At 40.3% G+C, this 25,453-nt stretch overlaps 2 protein-coding genes across 2 annotated transcripts; one reads left to right on the plus strand and one right to left on the minus strand.

The window, feature by feature from the left end:
• The first annotated feature begins 18,881 nt into the window (after positions 1–18,881).
• On the plus strand, positions 18,882–21,522 carry LOC131271594 (protein phosphatase PTC7 homolog). The gene is made up of 5 exons (XM_058273079.1): positions 18,882–19,223; positions 19,333–19,512; positions 19,667–19,980; positions 20,949–21,087; positions 21,161–21,522. Exons 1-5 carry the CDS (start codon positions 19,010–19,012, stop codon positions 21,208–21,210), a joined length of 897 nt encoding a protein of 298 aa, XP_058129062.1. The 5' UTR covers positions 18,882–19,009; the 3' UTR covers positions 21,211–21,522.
• Positions 21,502–24,815, minus strand: LOC131271587 (SCY1-like protein 2). The gene is made up of 6 exons (XM_058273071.1): positions 24,510–24,815; positions 23,721–24,326; positions 23,451–23,659; positions 22,705–23,377; positions 22,209–22,614; positions 21,502–22,130 (listed from the first exon to the last, which is right to left on the minus strand). Exons 1-6 carry the CDS (start codon positions 24,634–24,636, stop codon positions 21,686–21,688), a joined length of 2,466 nt encoding a protein of 821 aa, XP_058129054.1. The 5' UTR covers positions 24,637–24,815; the 3' UTR covers positions 21,502–21,685.
• Between the last annotated feature and the right edge of the window lie 638 nt (positions 24,816–25,453).

Consider the following 25,453-nt stretch of genomic DNA (forward strand, 5'->3'; position numbering starts at 1 on the left):
TTTTTTTTTTGCGTTAAAATAGGTTAAACATTATGCAGCACTTTGCCTACTTTTTTATAGTTGATTTATTATTCTTAATTGTTTTGTTGAGCCTATACATACATTTATTACGCATATATACATTTTAGTCTTATGGAATATTTAGTCCCTTTTTTAAGTTAACTTTCAGCATGATCCTTCCGATCGGCTAGCGATGCAATCCAATGATTCTTGCATTTTTTTTTTTATTATTTTATTTTGTTTTTTTGACTGGGAACATGTCTTCGAACGTCCCGGTTTGTAGACTAGACACGAGTTGGGTGTGGGGCTCTGTTTGCAACCCTACCCACCATCCGTCTTCTCACAAGCCCAAAAACAAACCCACGCGAAAGGAAGCGTATCTTAATCTAATTTAGCAAAATTATTTGTTTTGTTGTGTCTCGTAGCGGAGAAGAGAAAGCCAAAGTCGTATTTCGGTAAAGGAATAACCTTTTGACTGTACGTGGAATTAATGCGAAGACTGATTTTCATCCAATACCAACCAGCGGTGGTTTATTTTTCGTGCTAGGTTTAATACGGTTAGCATCCATTGGTTCATAGGTTAGGCTGCATTGACGAGATAACGGTAGGAACAAGAGAAAAACTATCTACCCCCCATCATCGACGTCAATCGTTTCCTGGCCATTCGTTGCATTTCATTCACCTTCTTGTCAACATTTTACATCAATCGGCATACCGGCAAAAAGTCCTATCTTTTTGCCGATGCTGATAAACAAAAACATAGCAAACAAACAAACAAACTACTGTACGAAACCAAGAATCTTTGTTGCGCATGAATTATCAAAAACAAAAACAAATTAACTATTTGAAGCATGATTTGCTTATAAGCATCGCATAACAATCTGATCGAAGCACAGATCGATCGACTCGATTCCTGTGCGTTGGTCATTTAAAGAACTGGATCATGCTGCCACTCTTCCATTATGATTACGATAACGATTATTCTATAATTACTTTATAACGTACATTTACTGTAAAAGATCAACTAACGAAATCCCATGTTTTAGTTGTTAAGCTAGACGAATACTATTTTAAAGAGCCTTCAAAATGGAGGAGCAAAAATCGACGGTGAAAAAGAGAGATAGATTGGTTAAAAGTAACTGCGAGAGAGAGATTAAGGAAATGGACCACTTGTAATATGTTCCTTTCCAGTCTACAGTAGTTGTCGGTTGTTAGGATGAATGTTAAGTTTATATATGAAAGTTATTTTCCCACAGACACGATGCCACCCGGCATTGACTATAGTAAGATCGAGTTTTTTTTACGTTATCATGGCATTCTGGTTTTGTTCTTCTTTTCTTCTCTTTACACTGCAAGTAACTGATTTGCTTGACAATTGTGTTAATGTGCATTTCGAGGATTATTGTTTGTTCGATAGTAATCTAGCTAGTATTGCAGCAACATTGCTATGAACGGGGAAATCAGAATTATATCGCGAGTTAAATGGTCACTAACAGTGCTGTACTGCTGTAGAATTTTTAATGGCTCATGCTGCAGTATGCTTTAAAATTGATTGGCAACCGCAGTTTGTACATTTCAACCATAAACAAGCGCAAACATATACAGAGAAGAGCATCATGGAATAATGATGAATAAGAAAGGCTTATGCAATTTAATCGTCATGGGGCAAGCCAGAAATTATTTTACACACTAAGAACAAATGCATCCCTTACATGGGCGGATGGAGTGGATGGTAAAACTGTAACAGAATCAAACTTAAAATGTAAGCAAACTGAACCGATACCAGAATGTGCGCAAAGAGAGAGCACACGGCTGGGAACTATAGGAAAAGAAACACGGTATGCCATGGACGATACAAACAGCAGTCAGTTATGATCGGAGCAGTGTAAAAATCATAAGAGGAATAAATTAACAAGCGCCACCCAATAACGGAAAACTTATTAGATAAACGAAGAACGATACATAGACTATGGCCTGCAAGTTACAATATGACTGATTAGATTCTAAATCAAGGATAAATTATCGTGCGCAAGAGAAACAAAGCGAGTGCGGCGCATCTTATATTTGGAAAACAAGAGTTTGGAAGAAAAAAAATCACACTACGAAAATTATATACCCGTTGGAAGTGTGTCATGTTTATAAGGGAAAGGTGTTAACACAAAGCAAACAAAAAATCGAACTGTGTATATGATATCAAATTTCTATCAAAATAAAAAAAATAAGAGAAACAAGAGTCTAGACGAGGAAACAGAAACAAACAATATAAGCACAAGGAAACAAAACAAAACATAATAAATGGAGAGGGTCAAAAAAGACACAGTTTATGACGCGACGAAAAAGTTACCAAAACTGATTTAGTATTACACAAGGCTATTTTGGATCAAGGCACACACGCTGTGTGCAAAGTTTGCAAACGAAAACGAAAACCAGAGCGACCAAACACTTTAAATGTAGGGGACTGTTAGGTGCACGGGAGTGTTGTAGCTTAAAATGTCTGAAGAATTATAAAATTAAGGGTTTGGCTTCGTTGTTTTCCATGATTCTCCCGGGAATTTAAAGATCTTTGAGGAAGTTGTGTGATACGATGTTCTGGCCCGGCCATGCAGCGCGAGGAATGAACAAGTTTGCATTAAGAGATTGGTGTGTGATTTATTTTTTAGACTTTTTGTAGCGTTAAGGAAAACGTTCTCCAAATTCACCTGCGGCTCAGAGGTGCTGCATTTATCATGCCCCCGCGCACGTCGTTCTGCAGCAGGGCTCGAAATTCAGACCATTGAAGCAACAACTTACATTTAGAAACGGAATGGTGGCAAAAATTTAACACAAAATTAAGAAAAGGAAAATCCTGTTTGTGATTGTCTAAAAGACTGAAATTAAATAATATTGTTGAATTGGCATTAACGCTCCCCTACGGTAAGAAATTGAGCAGTGAGGTGGAAAGCGAAAGTTTACCGAAAAAAAAATTACGAAGCAAAAGAGCAAAAGCTAAACAAAAGTCTGATATTTAATTTTTGAAACAAAAGCAAAAAGTGCGAAGTTGAAATAACGTAAACCAAAATTAGCGAAATATTTTTTTATATATTTATAAAAATCTGGCAATGTTTTGATGATTTATTTTAATTTATTGTTTTTTTTGCTGTAATTTTATTTAATTTATTTTCCAAAAGTGGGAAACTATTCAAAATGCAAAAGTAAACGACGATGTGCAAAGAAACATAATTTACAGTTTTCATATATAGAAGTCATCTACATTTAAAACGAAAAACAACAAAAAGTATGCAAAATTCCTCCGCCAGCGTGTAAAACAAAATCAAACATCAAACAAATTCTATCAGCAACGTGAGCTAAGCAGCAAATTAACATAACACAAGAAAATACAGCTCAGTAAAGTGTAAACACCCAGATACAACGAGGTACAAGTCGAGTGGGCGAAAGTAAACGATTGAGTGGCAATTGAAAATACACCCTTCTAATCTGATGTAACTCAACGAATAAACTTTATTATCCTACTATCAATATCTTCTCCGGACAAGTTGTGTTAAAAGTTTCGGTGAGTGACCGCCAACAAAATTGCAATTTTTCAGATAGAAAAGAAAAACAAAAAATATACATTTCTAATTTCGAAGGTCCATCACAATATTCCGTAGAAAAACCAGATAAATGGAACAAAAATGAAAATAGAGATACTGCAAAACCGGATAAACATGAAATAATACAAAACAACATAAATCCAAACAATGGGAAAAATCAGAACATAAGAAATAGTTAAACAGTATAAGGCACTAATAACAAAGTCTCACATAATGTAATACACAAATAGATGGGGAATCGACACATACATGGAAGTAATAACAAAAAAACATAAAAACACAGATCATAGGAAATAGGGCAACGTGAGAACTTAAGCTGTACTTCACTCTGCAATGGAATACATGTATGTGAATTGAGTTCGTGGAATTGAAGATGACATAAGCCGTATGTGTTGCATGGTAAACTGAGGCCACTCAGCAGAACAGAATGTTAAATACAAGAATGTAATATGATTTTACGATATTTACGCGTAAACAACATTGAAGTAAATGAAACAAAAAAAAAATCAACAAACAACACAAAACTTCCTCGTGGAAGAGAACTACACAACAAAACCAGCTTGTAAAACAGTTAAAACAATTATCAGTAATTGAATAAAAACAGTATCTAATATTTCGAAAAGCGTTCTTCATTGCTGTACAACGACGCACGACGCCGTAGAAAGTAAGTCGGTAGCAGAGATGCAAGGTAGTAAGGGAAAGTGATAGAGGGGCAGAGAGACGGAGAGTAAGAGAGAAAGAGTGTGAGGCATGTGATAATGGGCTGCGGCATCATACAAGTGGTAGAAGCGTTACGGCCTTTTGATTTTAAACTATTGTTTTGATTTGTCGTACTACAGAGGGCACTTTCATAAGACAACACAACGCAGTTCAACGCAGAATTCTGAATGTGATAATGTTCGATGGTTTTCAGTGTTGTATGATTTTCAACTTATTTAGAAATGTCATTTAATTGGTGTGTTTTATTTATTGTGTTACTACCGTTAATGTTGTGGCTTCTTTTTCTCAATGTGGAAAAATGTTCCGTACTTAGTGTCTAAATCGCTTACCCCTGTTATAAATGTATAATTATTACTGTGTTCATGTTTTTTTTCATTCATGATCTAAGTGTACTTGCATCAAATGAAATCATCAAATAATATCAACTAGATTTAAGCGCCATTGACATAACCTTCAAGCGATGTGAAATGTGAAAGGGAAGCTCCAAGAGCACAAAGGGAGGTTGGGAGTAATTGCTGCGCCATCGAAAAGTGAAGTGTTAAGGTTCAGACACATCTGCTAGTAAGAAACCTTAGTCCCCGAATAGCTTTAGCTAAGCGTGCAATAATAATATCAATAATATTTTCCAATGTTTTCCACCGTCCCCGTTTGAGGGGAGCGAGTGATAAGGGCCTTTGCATCAACAACATTTGATTATTGCTTTTGTTTATGCTTTTCTACTGGTCATCCACAGACAAACCGTCTCCTACATAACTGATCTGTCTCTCAGTGCTGCCTGTCCACTATCTCTGATAGGTACGAATCTGTCTCTGTCCTGTTGGGCTGTCCTTTCTCTCCTCAACTACCCTAGACATGTCTCGCACTCTATCTCTCTCTGTCGTCTGTTTGTTCTCTTCTTTCCTCTCAGTTTCTTATCCTCCCGACACCACCCGTTCGTGGGGATGACACCTGTTGAGGTGAGGCCACTGTAGACTTGGTTTTACCGCATTGGCTTTGAACATCTGACTAAAGTAACAACAAATTTTATCAACTTACATACGTTTGCTAAAACACGTCGTTCTACCTTCTCTTCGATACGCATAATCTAATCTGTTTATTCATATAAATTTTACCACGTTAAATGGTTAAGAATCATGAAGCAAACAGAGCGTGTTAAGAAAGACTTACGTCAAAGATTAAAAATGAAAAAAGGAAAAAAAACAATACCAAAGTGACATATTAAGCGTCCAAAAAGAGGCAAAAATTGAAGCATTTGAATGCCTAATCCATTGCAGGAAAATGTTACTTTGGGAAAAGATCCGACATTGATAAACTGAGTAGAAAACAGTTCCTCTAACAGACAGACACGTGCAGCAAATCTGTAGTATAGTTCTCTATTTATCTCTCTCTCTCTCTCTTCTGTCCGTCTCTTCTACTCTGTCTCATTCTTACTATCTACTACACCAGACACACTCTTCTCTCTACCCCTACCTGCGACTGAGCCTCTTCTCAAACAATGATTAAACAAATCTTTTTAAAAACTCACCGATTCGTAATGAAAAATCAACTCAACTCAAAACAAAACAAAACAAAACAAAACAATTGGGTAGTTTTTTGGAATGTTTTTCGTGTGTGTCTTATATATTGCAGGCTGCTCCCCTAAGAAACTGTTTTCATGTCAGCTGTGTGGCAAAGTACTGTGTTCGAAAGCATCACTGAAGCGGCATATCGCCGACAAACACGCGGAAAGACAGGAAGAGTACCGCTGCATCATATGTGAGCGCGTCTACTGCTCGAGAAACTCACTGATGACACATATCTACACTTACCACAAGTCACGGCCCGGTGAGCTGGACATGAAGGATGTCAAGTTCTTCTAGAGCCGGGCGGCCGCCGTCGCCAGCGCTGCCACCGTCCCTCCGTTCGGTCCCTTCGCGATACCTTTCATGCTACTGCCTCCAACACTACCTCCAACACCATAGCTTTCAGCATCACCTCGTAACCCCCGGACTGACCGTGTTTTGAATGTGTGTATGTGTGCCTGTGTGTATTGTATGTTGGACCCGATGCTTGCGATGAATGTAGCGTGTGCGAGGGGCTGGGCGAAGGAATTCTGTTGGGGCTGTCGTTTTTTCCTGGCTGGACTGAAAATTCAAAAAAAAACTTTTGAAAAGACAAAATTCAGCCCAAAATCGGACGAAACCCATACCTACCGGCACGATACACACGGCAAAAGGAAAATGGAGTTAAAGGAAAAATTAATTTGCCCGCACAAAAACCCAAAACACAAAATGCGACAGGGATCGGAGCGCGAGGGCCCGACCGGCTGCGTACTTGAACGTAACGCGTGTAACGCCTGTCTACTATCTGCCTGCGCTTGGGTAACGCGAGCAGCCTACCAGAGATCAGCCTACTCTGGTGATGATGGTGGTATCGCTGACACAGAAAGTAATCCAACAGACCTACCTGGGAGCGATCGTAGCAAACAGCGCCTTTTATTGCTAGGCAATACATACCAATGGACCAACCACGTCCGCGGCCACGTCTTCGTAGGTTCACCCGTCGAGACACTAAACTAAGTTTACCTCCTTCTCCGAGGGCGCTTTTAAGCTTCTGATCACGAGCAATACACGAGTCGCAATCAGTGTGAGATGATGAGGAACATGTTTGAGGATCGCGCGTTCCGCTAATGAAACCCATGAGAATGAACAGAAAGACTTTAAGTGTGTAAAAGGTTAGCGTTTTATGTTATAATTTTATCTCTCTATCTCGCTCCTAACTAGCTATCTGCCTAAATCACTCTCTCTCTCTCTCTATCTCTCTCTCGAACTCTTTATCTATCTATATTTATAGAAAGTATCTATATTTCTATCTACTACCATTATTATTACTCGCGCATCATTGCCTCCATTGCTCTGTTATATACACATCTGTCTCGCTCTCTCTATTTCTCTCAACTTCAATAATACTATGTAATTATTTGGATCTACCTTCGAATAGAAACAAGAAACATCTTCCGTGTTCTGCATTTGGCTAGAAAAAAGCAACGATTGCAAATGCAGCAATACTGTTTCTGTCATCTCTGAGTAATAATAGCCACGTTTTATGATTAACCCACGTTACTTACTATTTAGGTAGATTGAAATTAACTTTATCCTGTTTCTGTTCAGTCGATGCGATTAGTCGAGCAACAGTTCAGTAAAACAAAGATATTAAAATTAGCGTGCATAACCTGCATAAAATAATTTTTTTTTTTAATTCTTTATCGCTATTTTCCTCCCGCTCTGTGCCTATTGCTTGCTTCCATGAAGCGTACATTCTGTTTATAAATTTTACTTTTCTTTATAAAGGTTTGATTACTTTAGGTAGCGTTCAACCTGTCACTCACATCATATTATTAAAGTTAACAAAAAATCCTCACACTCACCAGTAGCTTCGATAGTGTTAGAGCTACTACTTTTAGAATACAAACGATATTTAATTTCCATGACCGCTCGATCACGCCGAGTTGTTCCTTTAACTTTCTCACTTCTACTGCCCATCCGCTATATTATTATAGGTTGATGATTATGTTAGTGTTACGAATATAGTTATTATTTAAATGCAATACTTCGTGGACCGTCCGGCGAATCCATCGGCGGTTGTTTAGATTATTTTTTTAAACGGAGCATAATAGGTTTTCCATAGCGAGTAAGATGGATAAAGTTTCAATACCAACTACAGCGAAGCTATCTACCTCCTCTATTTCTGAGTGAACCGCACCGGGCTTTTCCTCAAAGTGTAGTGACACCTTGGCCCAGCCTTTTCTACAATAAGAAACCGCGTAGCAGGATACTGCCGGCAAGTCGACAAGATTCGTCTACCATTCCACTGTCAAATGGCGCTCGGGAATACGTTCACTTACATCGTGACACACTCTTATGCCTTCCTATAGGTTGTATAGAATAGATTTAAACTACCGTCAGTTTCCTGCTTTTCTGTTGCCAGCTGAAAGCGGCAGGCAATCATTGTCCCGATCGATCTCCAGCCCTTTTTACCCCATTTTACTCACGGGTTCTTTTCTTTTCGTATCTCCATTGATCAAAAATAGCTACTGATATTAATTTCGTAACTAGTGTGTAGTGAAGCGAATGTAAATATTCCATAGTTAAGGATAAAACAAACAGAATGGTATAACAATCAACTCGAAGCGGACTAAGTAGAATAACTAAAGTATACACCACAAAACTAAGCAAGAAACAAGCAATGCCATATATATATCTATATACACAATAAATACTTAGATATTGGTTAAATAAAATAAAATGTAATATTTTTCTACCAAACTTCTCCACGCGCTGAGCTGCATGTTAAATATAAAACTCACCACTTAATCGGTAGAAAATCAGAGTAACAAAGGCATCAAATATCAGCCCTGCGTCCTAGGACCCTATACGAAATATATCAAAAACTTACTCTCCTCAAAGTTATGAACGTCGTTTTCTGGTTCGTTGCCACGCACTGAGTCCTCCAACTTTCCACCGATTGTTCTATGATGGTTCTTTTGTTTCGTAAGAATCGCTTACCTCATTGATCCTCTCAAAGGAACCTTGATCGCGTCAGTCCAACTGAGCCGGAAAATATTCTGGTTTTTAAGCAGACGCCCGTGGGCTGTGTATAAAAGCAATTGTTTATGTTCGTTGTTGTACCTTCTGCCAGTTTGTATTTTTTGTGATCCGGGACTAAAACAAACTACTCTAAATTTTAATTCGGTTAAGCCACCGAGTGGACCGTGTCCTAAGAACGATAAATAATCCCGACTCACCGTTTTATGTGTGCATGAATGACACCTTTTTTGTTACGCTAGTTCGTTGTGTACCCTTTATATATTCAGCTGCGCCAACAGAATCGTTGACAGTGCGTTGCATCGGCTGCATCCAACTTCTTCTGCATGCATTTTCTTCTGTTTCATCATGTCGATGGCGTCCATGATATCCACGATCGTTGGTTGGTTCTTCTCTTCTACATAATTGACCTCCACCAGTGCAAAACTGGGTGGATGTACCAGATGGCAGGATAATGCGTGCTTACTTGTTGCGGTACGACCCCGTGCCGTATGTGTTTGTGTCCTTTTTTTTTTCTTCTTTTTTTTGCATTCTAGCTGTTGTGTGTCCCCTTAGTTGCCGCTGTTCGCATGCAGTGTGTTTGTGTTGCTTGTCTCTCTGTGTGTAAGTAATTTAGTGTTTAAGTACAATTCCTAAGTAAGTATCAATGTACGACTTTACATCTTACAACATGTACCTACTACTTGCCAAGGGAACGCCACGTTACATGTTCATGTTTTCACACACTGAATCGTTATGCTTCCTTGTAAATGGGGATTTTCTTTCTGTATGGTTCGTTATGTGTTGTTGTCTGTTGTTTATGATCATACATCCTGGCTGGTGTACTAATATATCCAATGCAGTCGTTGTTTCTCTCATGTTTGGGCTTCAGTGTTTTGGCTTTCTTGTTTCATGTTTCATATTAATATTTCATCAATGAGGCCCATTAATTAGGATTTGTTTTTAATGATGAACAAACGAATTTTTTTCTTATTTACTGTGCTGTGTTCAAACATTGCAATACTTTCTAGATTTTTTTGCTTTCTCCGCAGGAGGGACACCAAATGTTTTAAATAGATTTCCTTTCTCTTACTTTTCCAAAGCGATATTTTTCTTTTCAAGCTAAGAAATGGTTCTACACATTTGCCGAAAAAAAAAAATATTTTAGCTAGATGAATGTTAGAAACAATGTGTGCAATATTGTAAGCTCAAAGGTGATGCTGGTCCGTTTACTTATTTCGTTCTCTTCTTAATGCATCCCGATTGGTTTTGCTGTGAGCCCATTTTTGTCATTCGCTTGAAATAATCCTATTTGTTAGTAGGAAGCTTGCCGATTTTCGTTTTTTGTTTTTTGAGAAGCTTCTCTTTTCATTGTTTGCTTCTGAGTTTAAGTAACACATTTTTGGTTTACGTTTCAATTTCATTTCTAGATTTGTACGGTACGGTAGTGACAGCAAAGTTTTTTTTCTTGGTCCTTCTTTTAACCTCTACCGTATTTATCACATTTTCTAGTAAAAGTACAGAAAGAGAATAGACAAAACTCATCCTATATATATACATATTATATATCGTTTTCGGTTTTTAGCGGTAGCGTCTTTTGCTGCTGCTTGCTCTGTGGCCCTGTCGGCGCACCTTTTTCCCTTTTTCTAGTATCCAGAATATATCTAAACTATATATAAATATATTTATTTATTAATGACCAACTTCATTCCATCGGCCAGTGTTTGGATGAAGCTTTATTAAAACCGTTTTATCTGTTTCTTCGCCCTTTCTCCACGTACCTCCCCCTCCAAATCGCCCTCGCCATGGCTTCTCCACACCATCCATCCTCTCAACAGGACCACAAGGCTCGCCGTCGGCGTCCTCCTCGTCGGCAGTGTCACCGTCGCCACTGATGCCCCTGCGCATGCCCCCGCCAACCAGTGGCGGCATCAACGAGCCCCAGGAGTGCCCCTACTGCCGGCGGACCTTCTCCTGCTACTACTCGCTCAAGCGCCACTTCCAGGACAAGCACGAGCAGTCCGACACGCTGTACGTGTGCGAATTCTGCCACCGTCGGTACCGGACGAAGAACTCCCTGACCACCCACAAAAGCCTGCAGCATCGCGGCTCGAGCGGCATGCTGAAGCGGCTGCTCAAGACGTCCGCCATCAAGACGGTGCTGTCCGGCAATGGGAGTAACGTCGGGGCCGGACTGCACGGGTCCCATCCCCATGCCCATCCGCATCTGTTCGACTTCGCGGCCGAACTCGGCCAACCGCCACCGGGCATCCAGTAAGGCCTCCAGCGCCAATGGTGGCGCGAGAGGCTGATAGGCGATTCGTCGACCGAGGAGCGCCCACCGTGTCTGAGTCCTGTCCTGGTTTATCAAGGCATCCAGCAACGCTATCGAGCAATTCCCGCGTATCTACATTCAGCATCACCATCAACGTCACATCTGGTGTGTGCGCCACAGGAAGAACTTCGAACCGTCGAAGGAAGGCACACATCAAAACGACCAATACTCGATCAACGATCAATCCCGCGAGGTTGATCTGTCGACGGTTGAGCAGCACTGCAGGAAACAATGAACTCGTGGGCTTATGGTCGTGCAGTACGTACGCAAGTCACTTCCATATCAAATAAGTGAAAGCAAAACAATGATATCAAGCCGTATATCAGGGAACGCATAGTTATCGAGTTTTCGAAAAAACCAAACATGTCTTTAAAATGCCAGTGGAAGCAATTTGGATAAGCAATCGGTGCAATACACATTTCAAGGGAACAGTGGTTCCATTATCTTTGTTTTTTCCTTACTTTATAAATTACATATCAAAATCCTTTTACACATATCGGTGCTTAACCGGGCAGTTTTAAAATAATCGAAACAGGGTAGTGTTAGTTAGCAAGTTTTATTTTTATTGGAAACACACTGGATTTCTGCATACAACCTTGTCCGGCGTATCCCGAAAACGTTTCGGCCAATTAGGTTTACATATCCATCCAGTATTGATTTGAGCCGACTATCTGCACCAGATTGCATCAAGCAAGACAACAGGAGGTCTCAGTAATATTTTCATCATGAATGATTCAATGTACCCAGCGAAAACACCCAACGGGAGGAGGAGGAAAAAGGCCACACCCTTCTCTAAATTAGTACCACTCAGCAGTAAACGGTGCACAGTGAATAATTTTTAATGATAGCGTGGTAAGAAACCAATGTTTTATAGTTTAACCTCGTCACGATCGGGAATGTTTCTTTTTTTCTTCGTATTTTATTGTTGGCAATAAGAGAAAGTGCAATAACTTTGGATTAACTACACCAGTATACCGAAAGGGAAGGAACGTTTGATGCAGCTTGGAGCTGTGGAGGAAGTTCGAAGTGTGTATATATTTTTGTTCTGCAGAAGCCCTACTTTGGTTCGGTCCATATTTATTGAATGCACATATCAGCCTCATAAGTTACGTATTAGCCGAGGTTCCTTTTTATCTACGTTCGAGGTAACGCAAAGTGCATATTTTAACACGATAATAAAGCAGCTTGGGTGACTGGAAATCCCAGCTGGAAAGGGGGAAATCAAACTTATCAAACAACAAAACTGCATATCGGGTGTTATCACTCGCTCATATTTGGTGACCACGTGTAGCCAAGATAAGGATGACGTTGATGATGATGATGATGATGATGATGATGATGATGATGATGAAGGTGGTCCCACGGGAACTGCTGGTGTACACTTTAAAATGTGGGGAGATGCGTACCGGATGGTGGTAAAAATCGACGCGTAAACTTAAGGAGGTCAAGACAAAGTGAATAACTGTGATTTAATGAAAAAAAAATTAAAATAATCATTTTAACCGTTTATTTTTCCTATTTCTAATTTTGGATAACTAGTTCGACGGCGTTGAAAACAAAAAATGGAATCTATAAAGTCAGGCGAGTCAGTTGAAGCTAAATTACACTAACGAAAAGTCAAGCACGAATCCGTAGTATGTTCAAAAGGACGAAAATTATACAATAAACAAAGGTAATACAAATTTTAAAAGAACTGACTAGCACCTTCGAGCTCTCCCCGCAAATGAAAAAGTTAAAAAAAAATATTTTTAAAATACCCGATTCCGTTCCCCCTCCCTCTTGAACTACTTTCGTAGAACAAAACAAAACAAGACCTGACAGCAAAACCGGTAACGCATATAAGGGAATGGTAAATTTAGTCAAAATCGCACTGCTGTTTTCGAGTCGGCAGTGCGAGGAAAATCTTACATTACTCAGCGATACTGAATGCAGAAAACTCTAGGTAATATAGGTTATGAGTTTCCCTTGCACGAAGCATATTTTCCCCGGCTGGATGATAATTATTTACATTTCTTCAATTTACACAAATTAGCAAAAGATGTAGTGCAAAGAATAAGAAAAATGTAAAATACACATACGGTTGAGAGGGATTTGAAAGAAAAGCAGTAATGTTAATGTAATGTGTGGCCATAGACTAGCAAAACTCTGTGTACGAAACGAAGCATCAAAAACCGCTCAAACACGCCGCAGTAAAACGCAAGAAAAAAGAGACAGAAAACAAAATTTGGCCAGTAATGTCAAGCTATTCTGACATATCAGGAACAAATGTACAAGTTTGAAACATCACAGAAACTGCAATAGTTTAAACTTAATATCAGCAAGCAATCGAAACATGCACGCATGATGAACGTTCAATTCAAATCATACCGATGATGGATGGAAAACAGAAATGAGCACTCATGGGGACAAAGGGAACGATTGATGAATTGAACGAAAAATGTTGATAGAGGCGCGCTAATGGAACGATGGGAAACCAAGTGACATATTAGCGAGTAAAACATATATTGTAAATTATTCTATTACTAAGAGTTTGAACTACAGTAATACAGAGGAAAGGAATGCGAAAGCAAATACACACACACACACACACACAAAGAGTGAAAAGATATAAAAAGAAAGAAACAAAACAAACTTAAGGCGGGGTGTATTTAAGCTGTACGAAGAAAATTTATTCAGTATACAAGGCCGCGTAAGAAGAGAACATTGCAATCGGAAGGAAATGGTCTACAAGATCTGTTACATTTAGCCGTAATTGCCAAATTTTTAAACCCAATATCTGGGCACATCCACACAGACACACCAACACCCATACACGACACGCTCACACAAATCAAACAAACAAAAAAACATATCTATGCTCAACAAAGACGAAGACATATGACAATGGTGGATCGAAAATGATAACTAGAGCAGCAAAAAGGGGAATAATTAATTGAACAATTTGATTGAATGGTAAGAATAGTGCAGTATTAAGAGACTTGCAATGTTTTATAAACTCTAAATGTACGAATAACTATTCAACATAATTTGTAGGTATCGATATAAATCCTGAGAAACTTGTAAAATGTTCGAATTTATTAAAAAAAATACATACAACTACAAACACAGAAGCAAAACATACACAAAAAGAAAACGGAACTAAGCAAATATTGTTGGAGTTTAACAAAAAAAAAAAAAACAAAACAAACAAACAAAAACTAGCCAAACGTGGGTATGTGGGATCATATAGTTGAGGTACAGACAGTGAGACAGATGATACTGATGAGGAGAAAGCATAAAAGCAAAACAATTATATAAGATATTTACACCGACCACGTGCTCGGATAAAGGCTGTTTCGCGCGTGAAAACAATAGCAATCCTCAAACCGTACCACAATTCATCTGCGGTGCTGGCAAACACGAAGCAAGGTTGGATGGAAGATGGTAGCGCCAGAACATCGCAGTAAAGTTTTCAAAACGCTTCGATCACTGCTTTATTTCCATTATTTTGGCGAAATTTTAAAACAAATATGTATAACATTTGGTTTAGCTCAAAACGAACACAAATTGACCAGTCGTATCTCAAATGAATGTGCTGTGTACGTGTAGGATCTTAACTGTTGAGTTTTTAATTTTATCCATTATATTTCGTATTACAATACCATGTTCCTTACAAGAAGAGATGCTCAGCAGCAGAAAACTCGCGTGAGTGTGGCCAATGCGTAGAGTTTGACGAGTTGTACAACCTCCGCCCAGGTTCTCAAACAATAGCAAAGCCGAAACTAGACAACAGTTACATTCCGACATAAGAGCAGGGAAACAGACAGCAAGCAAACATAAATGAATAACCAGTCCTTCGGGAAAAGGTTTTCGCAAAACGAAACAATCAATAGATCAAAATCTGTGGCACATAGACAAACAAAAACGCTGGAAACGGGTCGCTTTTACAACGCAGTAGTAAAGGTTGTGTATCACTCGACATTCTGATCTGACCCCGGGTACCATTATTTCTAGTCAGCCATCTAATGCTGGGTTAAACTCGTCCAGTTTTCTTACGTTTGTTGTTAGTTACTTTCCCGTAGTCACATCCGTTCGGGTTTTAGACTATGAAAAAAAAAAAACAGAAGAAACAGGCAACAAAAACGAAAAAGTAACGACTTAGGAGGGAATTGATAAGTTTAAAGACTATGACAAATCATCAGGAACTCAACTTCAGGGAATTGAAATAAATAAAAAATGAAGAAAAAACGGTAGCGAGCGAATTTCTATCATATGTGATTTTAGTGATTGATGTCTGGACTTTCTTCACTGCATACTAACGAATTAACAGGTGGTAGTGTAGTTGGTGGACGAAAGTGCGAAACATCAGGCGTTAGTTTGTTGTATGTATATTTCCTGGTCATGTATATTTTCCTGGTTTCCACATTAAGCAATTTTTATACTGGCATCAAGTATACGCCGAACGGATATCGAATGTGATACGGATCACATCTTCTGGCTGCACGTAGAAAACAAAACAAAAATATTTGCGAAACATGCATTAGAAGAAAAAAATACAAGATGATGTACGGACAGGGCGAGGGTGAATGCACATATAGAGCAAGAACTATAGAATTCATGAAGAAGAAAGCTAAACAAGACTAGACGGCATTTAAATAAGCACTTCATTTATTTTTCAAATTATTTTATTTTAGTACGCAGAATTGATTTAAGCACTATTAGACACTTCTACAGCAAACAAATTGATTTTGACAAATTCCGCCCGCAAAATGCGCGTGGGAATATTTCTGCCGGTAATAAGCCCCCTACACACAGCCCTCGTAAACAATCGACTAAATTAAATCAATGTAAAACTATCAGTCAGTTCAAATGCAACCAAGCTGCCTTCTAACAAAGTACAACACACTCTCAGTAAAGAATAAACGGAGCACACGAACCATCACCATCAGACAAGGAAGGGGTTTCTCTCGTGGTGGCACAAACTAAGCAATGTAACGGAATACTATATGCCACGGTTATGTCACATCTTCCGTACTTAAATTTTCGAAGCAAAAAAGTGCGGACAAATTCGGGACACTTATATGATATGGACAGGTTTTGCACACAAAACACAAAGCTGTGAAAGGGAATGGAAAAGAAAATTTACAATCCATGTGCTAATGAGTGCCAGTGAAAGAAGAACTCAGCCGACAAAAAATTACCAAATAAAAAGAAAACAATTCTTAATGAAAACTAAAACGAAATACCTCAAAACAAAGCGCAGCAGCAGCGAGACAAACGAACATAAAATTCGACAATGGTAGTTATCGGAAGGCCCCGATAATGCCCGATGTCAAGGGGGCAAGGATTTGATTGATTCCAGTTCTACTAATAGCAAAAGTATGTTCGAAAATCTTTTATTGCAATGTAAAAAAAAAGAATGGCAAAATCAAATCAAAGCCAGCCGCAAGCATAAAGTACACCCTTCAATAGATAACAAATCCAGTCAATATTATCGAAATCAACTTAAATATACGAACGCCGTGGATGTTTGACCGATCGGGGGTGATCTAGGTAATGAATTACAACCCGGAATGAATGCAATCGCAAATAGAAATTGCAGCAAAGGAAGCAAAAAAGCAAACAAATAACAAATAACACAAACATCACACTCTCGATGCTCGGTCGCCGGGGTCGGTTAAACTGACGAAGTACGGCGGCACGAGTGGGCATTTATTTTCCACGTGCTCGTGGCCGGGAAAACGAGTAGAAGAAGAAGGGGGTCGTGGAAAAAGGGTGGTAAATAGGGCGGTAAACTTAGGATATTCTCTTAGCTAGGGGAACACAGTGTGACAAATGGCAATGGGGAAAGTGGGCCGAGCATTATTGAAGGTGGGGTTATCATACAACAAATGCGAAGATCGCTCAAGCTGTAAAATGTAAATGGGACGGTTCCTTCCGGACCATCCGGCTCTTGCGGGGAGCCAACCATACACACAGCATATTGGATTCTTTTCGAATCGGGACGAGAAAGTGAAACTATATACTGAAGCAGACACGTGTGTGCACACCTAGAATTACCGGTATGGTAAAGGAATGGATTTTTTCTTTTTGTTGTTGTATCAGTAGATGTGTTTTCGGCATCAATTATGGTATAAGTTCGTCGGATAGCAGGATAAGCAAGAGGGATGTAGAAAATGGTGGTAAAAAATCGATTATGATCAGTTATGCAATTTAACGAAATACAAATGGCGATGATTCGGCATGGTAAAAACCGTCAGTTTGTCATGCAGTGGTTGCAGTTAATCGCTGTGACGATGGGTGTTCGAAAATTTAAACAAAAACAAGCATCATTATAAAAGCACCACTAAGAAAAAGGGCTCTAAAGCACCGTTGGAAAATTGCAGAAGAAACATGAATTTGGGTCAAAGACATCTTTTGTTGTTCTTTGCTTCAGTAATGATATTCATACATTTTCACGATACCTATAATAAACTCAACTAAGGAAATGTATGTATCTCGTTGTGTTTCATTTAATTCGAAATAAATTAGTGTGCAAGAAAAACTTTTGAAAGAAAAGCATGTAACGGCAGCTTAAATTTGTTTGTCTTATCGGGTTTTAAGAGCAACGAACATAAATAAAATATGGTTATGTATTTTGCATTTGGCTCGTACAGATTTTACTCCAATTTTTATAATTTGACTTTGCAAGTCCTAACTACATTTTCCCGCGAAACGGATAAAACCTACAAGCGAACTTGTGAATTGTTTTTGTTTTTAGTAAAACCCTTCGAAATTTCCCTTTTTTTCTACAAATATATATGTTGTTGTGTTGTTAGTAAAAACCGAAATTTCCATTTTTTTCTACAAATATGTATATATGTTGTTGTCTATAGGTTTGTGAGTATGTTTGCGTTTTGTGTTAATTAGATATCTTGACCACGTGATTGAAACACCAATGCCTCCAATGTGTTCAAATTTCTTCTTCTTCTTCTTGGCGTAACGACCTTGTTGGTCATGCCTGCCCGTTAAGGGCTTACGAGACTTTTTACCCTATGTGTACGTGGATAGTCAGTCCTCTCGTACAGGGGAGGGTCCGGTCTCGGTTGGGATTCGAACCCACGCCGTCGAGGTGGTGAGCCTCGGCGCTCATGGGCCGATTTTCTAACCGGCGCTACCGCTCGGCTGTCGCGGACCCCTCCGGCTGTTCAAATTTATTACATCGATTTTTTAGTTCTATCAGTTACCTGGGAATTATTGAATAACCATAATGCTAAATGAATGTAGTCATGCCTTCTGATATTTTATATCTGTGCGTTAATTTGTGCCACAATTTCATGTACGTAGATAAAATACAAAACAAATTTAGATCGAATTTCGAAATGAATCTAAATAACACAACAAACTGTCAACTTGACAAATGACGTTTCGACCTGTGGTGTAGTGGTGGGAATCTTTCGATTCAAATCCGGAACGGATCCATAATTACCGACTTTTTAAACCATGCTGAATCAAACAAGTCAGAACCGAATCAAATCGAGCCCGGAAAAAAGCGTAATAGATTCAAATCACTAACAAATCATATCTGATTCGAATCCCAATCTAATCAAATTTGTAGAATCCGTCAAATGGGATCCAAATCTTTGGAATCCGTCAAGGGATCGAATCTTCGAATCTTCCGAATCTGCCAACACTACCTCAAACGTCGAACAAGAATCGATCAGACTTGGAAATAGTGCGAGACAAAGTTTTGTTTACGATTGAAGGTGCAATTTTTACTAGGTCCGCCTCACGGGTTCCACTAGCGAGCTGCCCATGATTCAGTGCATTTCGTGCCCACCATAATGCGCTCCTGGACGACACGATGGCTATCGAGGGCGCTACATCAAAATTGGCAAGCTGCGAGTACGAGTGCAGAGAACAAACCTCGCGCATACTCGCGCTTCATATCCGTTGCCAGTGGCTTCCCAAAGAACTTGGCCCAATCGAAGTACAAACCTGGTAAGATGGGCGACGACGCGTGGTTCATTGCGAATACCAAAACGGCGGATGTCTTGGGTAAGTGTTTTTATCTCAATGCTCGCATGGAGCACCAGACTAGCTCTAGTATGGAAGTCCTCAATGTTGTTTCTTTTTTTTTTTCGCTCGATGCTGCATCATCTGACAGGTGTCGCTGATGGGGTCGGCGGATGGCGCAGTTATGGAATAGATCCAGGCGAGTTTGCGATGGTGCTGATGAGGAATTGTGAGCGGCTGGTAAAATTTGCACGCTTCGATCCAGTCAAACCGGTGAATCTGATAGCATCCGGATATCGGGAATTACGGGCCAACAGAAAAAGCATTCTGGGTACGTCAATCCGAACGGACAGAGACGCACGCATGCTGCCGTCTCGCTTGCTCGTTCACTCCGCAGCGCAAACCGTGATTACGCATCTGCAATCGACGATCTGCAGCAGTGCATATGGCTTATGTGTTGTTATTTTGTTTTGCTACCCCAACAGGTAGTAGTACAGCGTGTATAGTGGTGTTTAATCGCGAAGATAGTAGCATTTACACGGCCAACATCGGCGACAGCGGTTTCATCATAGTGCGAAAAGGGGAAATAGTGCATCGCAGCGAGGACCAGCAGCACTATTTTAACACACCGTTTCAGCTATCGTTACCACCGCCCGGCCATACCGATGTGCTGAGCGATAGTCCTGAGTCTGCAAATACGACCTCCTTCCCGGTGTGCAATGGGGATGTCATCCTCGTCGCTACGGATGGTGTGTTTGATAACGTTCCGATTAGGTTACTAGTCGATACTCTACATGGGGTAAGTTGGATATCCTATTTTTGAATACACATTTTACATTGCTGCTTACCAAACAATGTTTGGTATCTACATGGTATACATGGCTTAACTATCACATTTTCACTCAAACCCTCTGATTAGTTTTTGTAGTAAAATGTGCATCATGGACACCAGTTTCCCGAGACATGAAATTGTAGAATTTGCCTTAGCCTAGAAAGTTTACTTTCCTTCTTCGTTTGGACTTAACCCTTGCTGCTCAAATTTGTGTAATTTTTTTCTATTTTCTTCCATACAACATTTATTCTGCGGATCGAAAGGTGGTGTCGGGAAAACATTCGAACATTTTTTAATATTAACAATCAAAATAGGCACAAACCTTTCACAATAATAGATAAGCGACAACGTTTATTTGAAATTGCAGTGTTTTTAATAAATAACTGTTGGCAAAAAGAATTTTTGTTATACACGTCACATGTACAATCAACTGAAAGAGATTAAATTTAACAGTTTTAATGCTTGTCTACTAACAATAATATTGGTTGCCCTTAATATTATTTAAATTAAACCTGTATTATGTGAGTACCATGAGTTATTGACAATATGTTAATTGCTTAGCAGTTCAAACAATTGTTCGTCGTTCAATATTGCTTTTTCTACTAAGGTAAGGTGCTTTGCATTATTTATTCTAATATTTCGAAAACTGTTCTTTTCGACGAAATAAATCGAAGCTATTTTTATACAGCACCAACTATTATTTAACACTTAATAAATTTCTTAATACATTTTAAGTTATCTGTTTGGTCTCAAGAAAAATATTTAGTGGAAACGCACACTGTTTAATTGAAAAATTTATATCTTCGCCTTATCAACCGTGAGAAAAATATGTTTATGAATATATATGTGTTACTTTATCAAAGGTAGTTCAACGTAACAGTCTGTTATGTAAAAAATAATCAACACTTTTTTCTATTCTTTTTAATACTTCACAGGTTGAAGGTGAAAACGATCAGGTTAAGCTGCAGATGTGTGCAAATTCGATTGCCCTTATGGCAAGGTCACTGTCTTTCGATAGTAAGTTTCTGTCACCGTTTTCTCTAAACGCCAGGAGAAATAATATCAATGCAATGGGTACGTATCCTGCATCCCGTATCCCTACGTGCTAATGAACAAACCGAAGTAAAATCTCGTTCCTTTTCTATAGGGGGAAAACCAGATGATATAACCGTAGTGCTAGCAACTGTGGCTCTGTAACTTCTTAGCGATCTGGCACAGCAATTGGCACTGTCCGCAAAGAGGAGCCGTCGGATATTAGAAAGTAGTGAATGTGGCATGATAGGCAGACTATGCAACTACCGCTTGCGTGCAACCACCACCTCCCTATGGCTAACGATTTAGCCTGCGCCAAGGAATCGGAATGCTGTAAGGAGGAACCCAGAAGGTGGGCCTGTTGTATGGGTTAATTTTTGTTTTAGCTTTTAAGTTTATAAATTCTTACTCTAGACTGGGATTCCTAAACGATCAAATAAATTTTTAAGCCAACCATATTCAATTGGATTATCTTGAGATGGAAAGCGATAACATGCGTTTCTGGTTTTCTTCATAATGATATCATTTATTGCCATTATCAGCATACGTGTGAGTGTGAGTCGGTCCGACATCCGACCGACCACAAACAGGAGGGAAAGTGCAATAGTGTTAAAACAAGCGTAAAACTTGAACGTGCTTTTTATTTTTGTAAAAACTCCATAATGTCCTCCTTCGATAGCATCGGGCTCGAGCTCGATTTTCCCGTGTCGCGAGTCTTTTGCGTTGGTGTAGGAATGAGCGGTTGCAGCTGGCCGTACGGATTGGGTATTGTGGAGGACTCGAGTTTTTTTGGTGCGGTCACGTTTGATAACATTGTTGGGCCGTTAAGATTGCTCAACCATGCACTGGGAACCGTTGGCCCGGTGGCCATTGGCACCGCTATGGCCGGTGCGGGCGGCGGAAGTAACGCTAGTGGGGTATCCGTCTTCCGTAGCTTCATCGCCGACGAGGAGGACGATGAGGTGGAGGAAGAGGAGGTTGATAATGGAGAAACATTCTGTTGTTGTTGCTGCGCGAAGAGGTTAAACTTGTTGCTGTTCTCCTTTGCCGTCGTTGTAACCGGCGGAACGGTCCAGTTAAGTGTGCTACAAAACGCAGGCATAAAACACGTTGTTAGTGTGGAGGTGCGCTTGGTTCTCAACTCGTCATTATCTGAACCCTACCTGGAATGTTGAATTGGCTGCTGGGGCTTGGCGAGCTGCATCGGAGACGTAAGCGTCCGTTGAGTCTGCTGGGGCGTTGTGGTAGATTGCATAAAATCCCCATAGGCGTCCATTCCCAGGCTTCCGAAGGATTGCTGAAGATCGTTTTGTAGTGCGGATTTCTGTTTTTCCTGCAGACTGCCATTACTTGCGCTGGCCGAAATCGGCGTTTTGCTTCCCAACTTGTCTCCTTGTTCGTCCTCTATTTTACGCGTGAACTCTTTTATGAGTGAAATGATGGCATTGAACTGTTGCAACGAAAGGCCGTTCACGATGGTCATCGGGAAGAGGTGCGGAAGAACTTTGCAAGCAAGCACATCTTTCGGTATGCCTAGGCCTTCCGTGGCGAACGATATTTTGTAAACACCTTGGAGAGGTAGAGTAGAGATAGTATAATAGACGGCGTTGCTTTATCCAGCAGTACAGCCTACTCAGGTTGGATGGTTTATTTACTTACCAACGATGGCCATGATTACAGCCGGTTCGCGACAGTTGACGGATGGCAGGAAGGCTACAATATCGTCTATCATCACCCATTTGTCGATTTTCGTCGCCAGCTGACCGAGGCAGAGCAAACACTTTACCCGTACCGACACAAGGTTCGTGCCCGAACATAGTGTCTTGATGCGCGGCACCAGGCCGGCCTTGATCGTTGGCTTTTCGAGATGCACCACCAGCGAGGGAATGATCGAGAGACACAGCTCTTGAATTTGCTGCGATTTTGATTCGAGCGCTTTGTACACGAGCGGTAGCACGCTGGCTCTCACTTCCTCCGAGGGACACACCTTCAGCAGGACGTCGAGGTTCTGGAAGAATATCAGCATAATTTGGACGGGCTCGTCCAGCAACATCACCGGCCGCAAATGGGAGCTGATGTGCTGCATGTACTCGGCCTGCGTGCAGCTCGCCGTAATGGTAAGGATGTTCGTGAGCACGAACGGAATCATCGAGCAGTTGACGAACTCCTTCACCAGCGACGGAAGGATGCGGTACAGACGGACACGGTGCGGAAATTCTCCTATTATCTGCGAGAGCCGTTTGTAGAACTCCGACTTTTCTAAGTTATCCTTTGGAAAGAGTGTTTCCAAATTATCTAGACATTGCACGTAGTTGTCGCAAAAGTATGAAATCTGAAAAAACAAACACAACAAAAGTATGTATGATGGAGGTGACCCACGGGGGAAAACATTATATTAGCCATACCTGCACTAATGACTGTAATGTTGGGCGAGACTGCGGGTTAACGCTTAACATTCGCTTCACCTCGCCCCGAAGCACCTCCGGTACAGCGTTCAACTTCGATGGCCCTTGGTTGCTAAGTTTCGTCACCGATTGCTTGTATCCGTACAGATCCATTGAAGCATCCGGCGATGGAATGTTTTCTCGGGAATAAATTGTATAAATTAAAATTCCTAAAAAAAGGGATCAAACGTTAAGAGCATTGTTTTTCTCCCAGTAAAACATATACTTTACCTAGTGAATAAATATCGGTTGACTCATTACAACTATTTTCCAGAATTAGCTCCGGTGCCGTCCACTTGGAACCCGGATTGCCCAGCAGGCGGTTTTTAAAGTAATGATTCATCACAGGTGCACCGGGCGTCCGTTTGCTCCAGCAAAACCCAAACCCAAACAACTTCCACACTCCCTGCCTGTTGACGACAATATTTTCCGTGCAGATGTTCCGGTGTATGAGCTGAGCCTCGTCATGTAGGAACTGAATGCCCTTGATGAGCTCAAATACACCATACTTTATGTCGAACTCGGACAGTTTGTATTCCGCCAGCAAGCCACTGTTAGAGACGTTCGCGGTGTTTCCGAGCAAGTTGGCCACGCTAGCCACCACCGGTTCGGTGGCGAACGCTATCGTGTCACGGCTCTCCTCCATTGCGTGCTGCACCGTCAGGACCTGTGGATGGCGTATCTTGGTCAGCTGGACCACACCTCGGCGTATATTTTCGCATATCTCCTCCCGCTCATCTTTGGTGAACAATTCTAGCTGCTTCTTATCGAACGCGAAAATCGAAGCCGCTTCTTTCGTGGAACGTTTGCTGCCCGTGTAAATTTTCCATACCAGTTCTGCAAGTACATGGTGACATGAGATTTAGGAAAACTGTTTTGTTATAGGGCAGCGTAAGAAAAAAAAGAAAGAAACATAAACGGTCAAGGTGATTCACCATTGAATGCAGTAAACCGTACGAATGATCTTTTTCAACGAATTAATAAAATAGACGAAGCCTAGGCTCTGCACTATATATTTACCTGAACCAGCAGATCCAATATGTTCCGCGATGTCATACTCTTTCGTCAGAGGATTTCCGGAAAATACCGAAGATAAGGTGGATACCGTTTGCGAGACGGAGGTGTAAAATTTGTTTATGGCGTCCATGGATTACTCCGAATGCTGAAATTTTGGGATCCTGTTCGCTGGTGGGCAAAGTTTATTAACGGCACCAGTTTTTCCTGTTTTCTATACGTATCTTTGTGATGCCCAGACGAAAGATTCGACACACAGATGACCGAAGAATTACACTTTTTCGATTGATTATATTTTTTCTGTTTTGCCAACTTTTTGGCAACTGTCAAACTGGATCCCTGGGTAGAAACCAAAATCAGTAAAAAGGGAAGTCGGGTCAAAGCTATTTTCTACTCCGCCATTGTTGTGACAGTTGGTTGAAAAAGTGCTTACAAACATACTTGCAGTATGCGGGAGATCTTCGCCTAAATCTCTTAATCCAAATAAGTACAGTCGGACTTCTATTATCCGGGTGTCTTGCAACCGACAACTACACAAATTGACAACTGCACTGCAATTATAAACGTATTTTAATATATGTTCGATTATCCGTGGAATTCGATAATTCGGGGACCTACCGGTCCCGACACCCCCGGATAATCAGCGTTCACGTAAGTAATTGGAAATTTTGGATCAAAGTACCCATGGTTTCGCGGATAGAAACTGTTCTTCTTTGTGAAATCACTGGAAATGGATCCTGTTAATCGCCATGATTGGTGAAACTAAATAAAAACACTATTAGAAACAATATTAAGGATTGATGATTAACAATATTTCTGTTCTTTCACTGCTAGACAGTTAATATTCAAGAGTCGATACATAGATGTTATAAGAAAAACTCATTTTACTCAAATGGTTCAAAGTTATCCAGCACAAAAGTGAAGCTGCGAGATGTTTGTGGATTATTGCT

This window comes from Anopheles coustani, chromosome 3 (assembly GCF_943734705.1).
Source record: "Anopheles coustani chromosome 3, idAnoCousDA_361_x.2, whole genome shotgun sequence".
NCBI lineage: Eukaryota > Metazoa > Arthropoda > Insecta > Diptera > Culicidae > Anopheles > Anopheles coustani.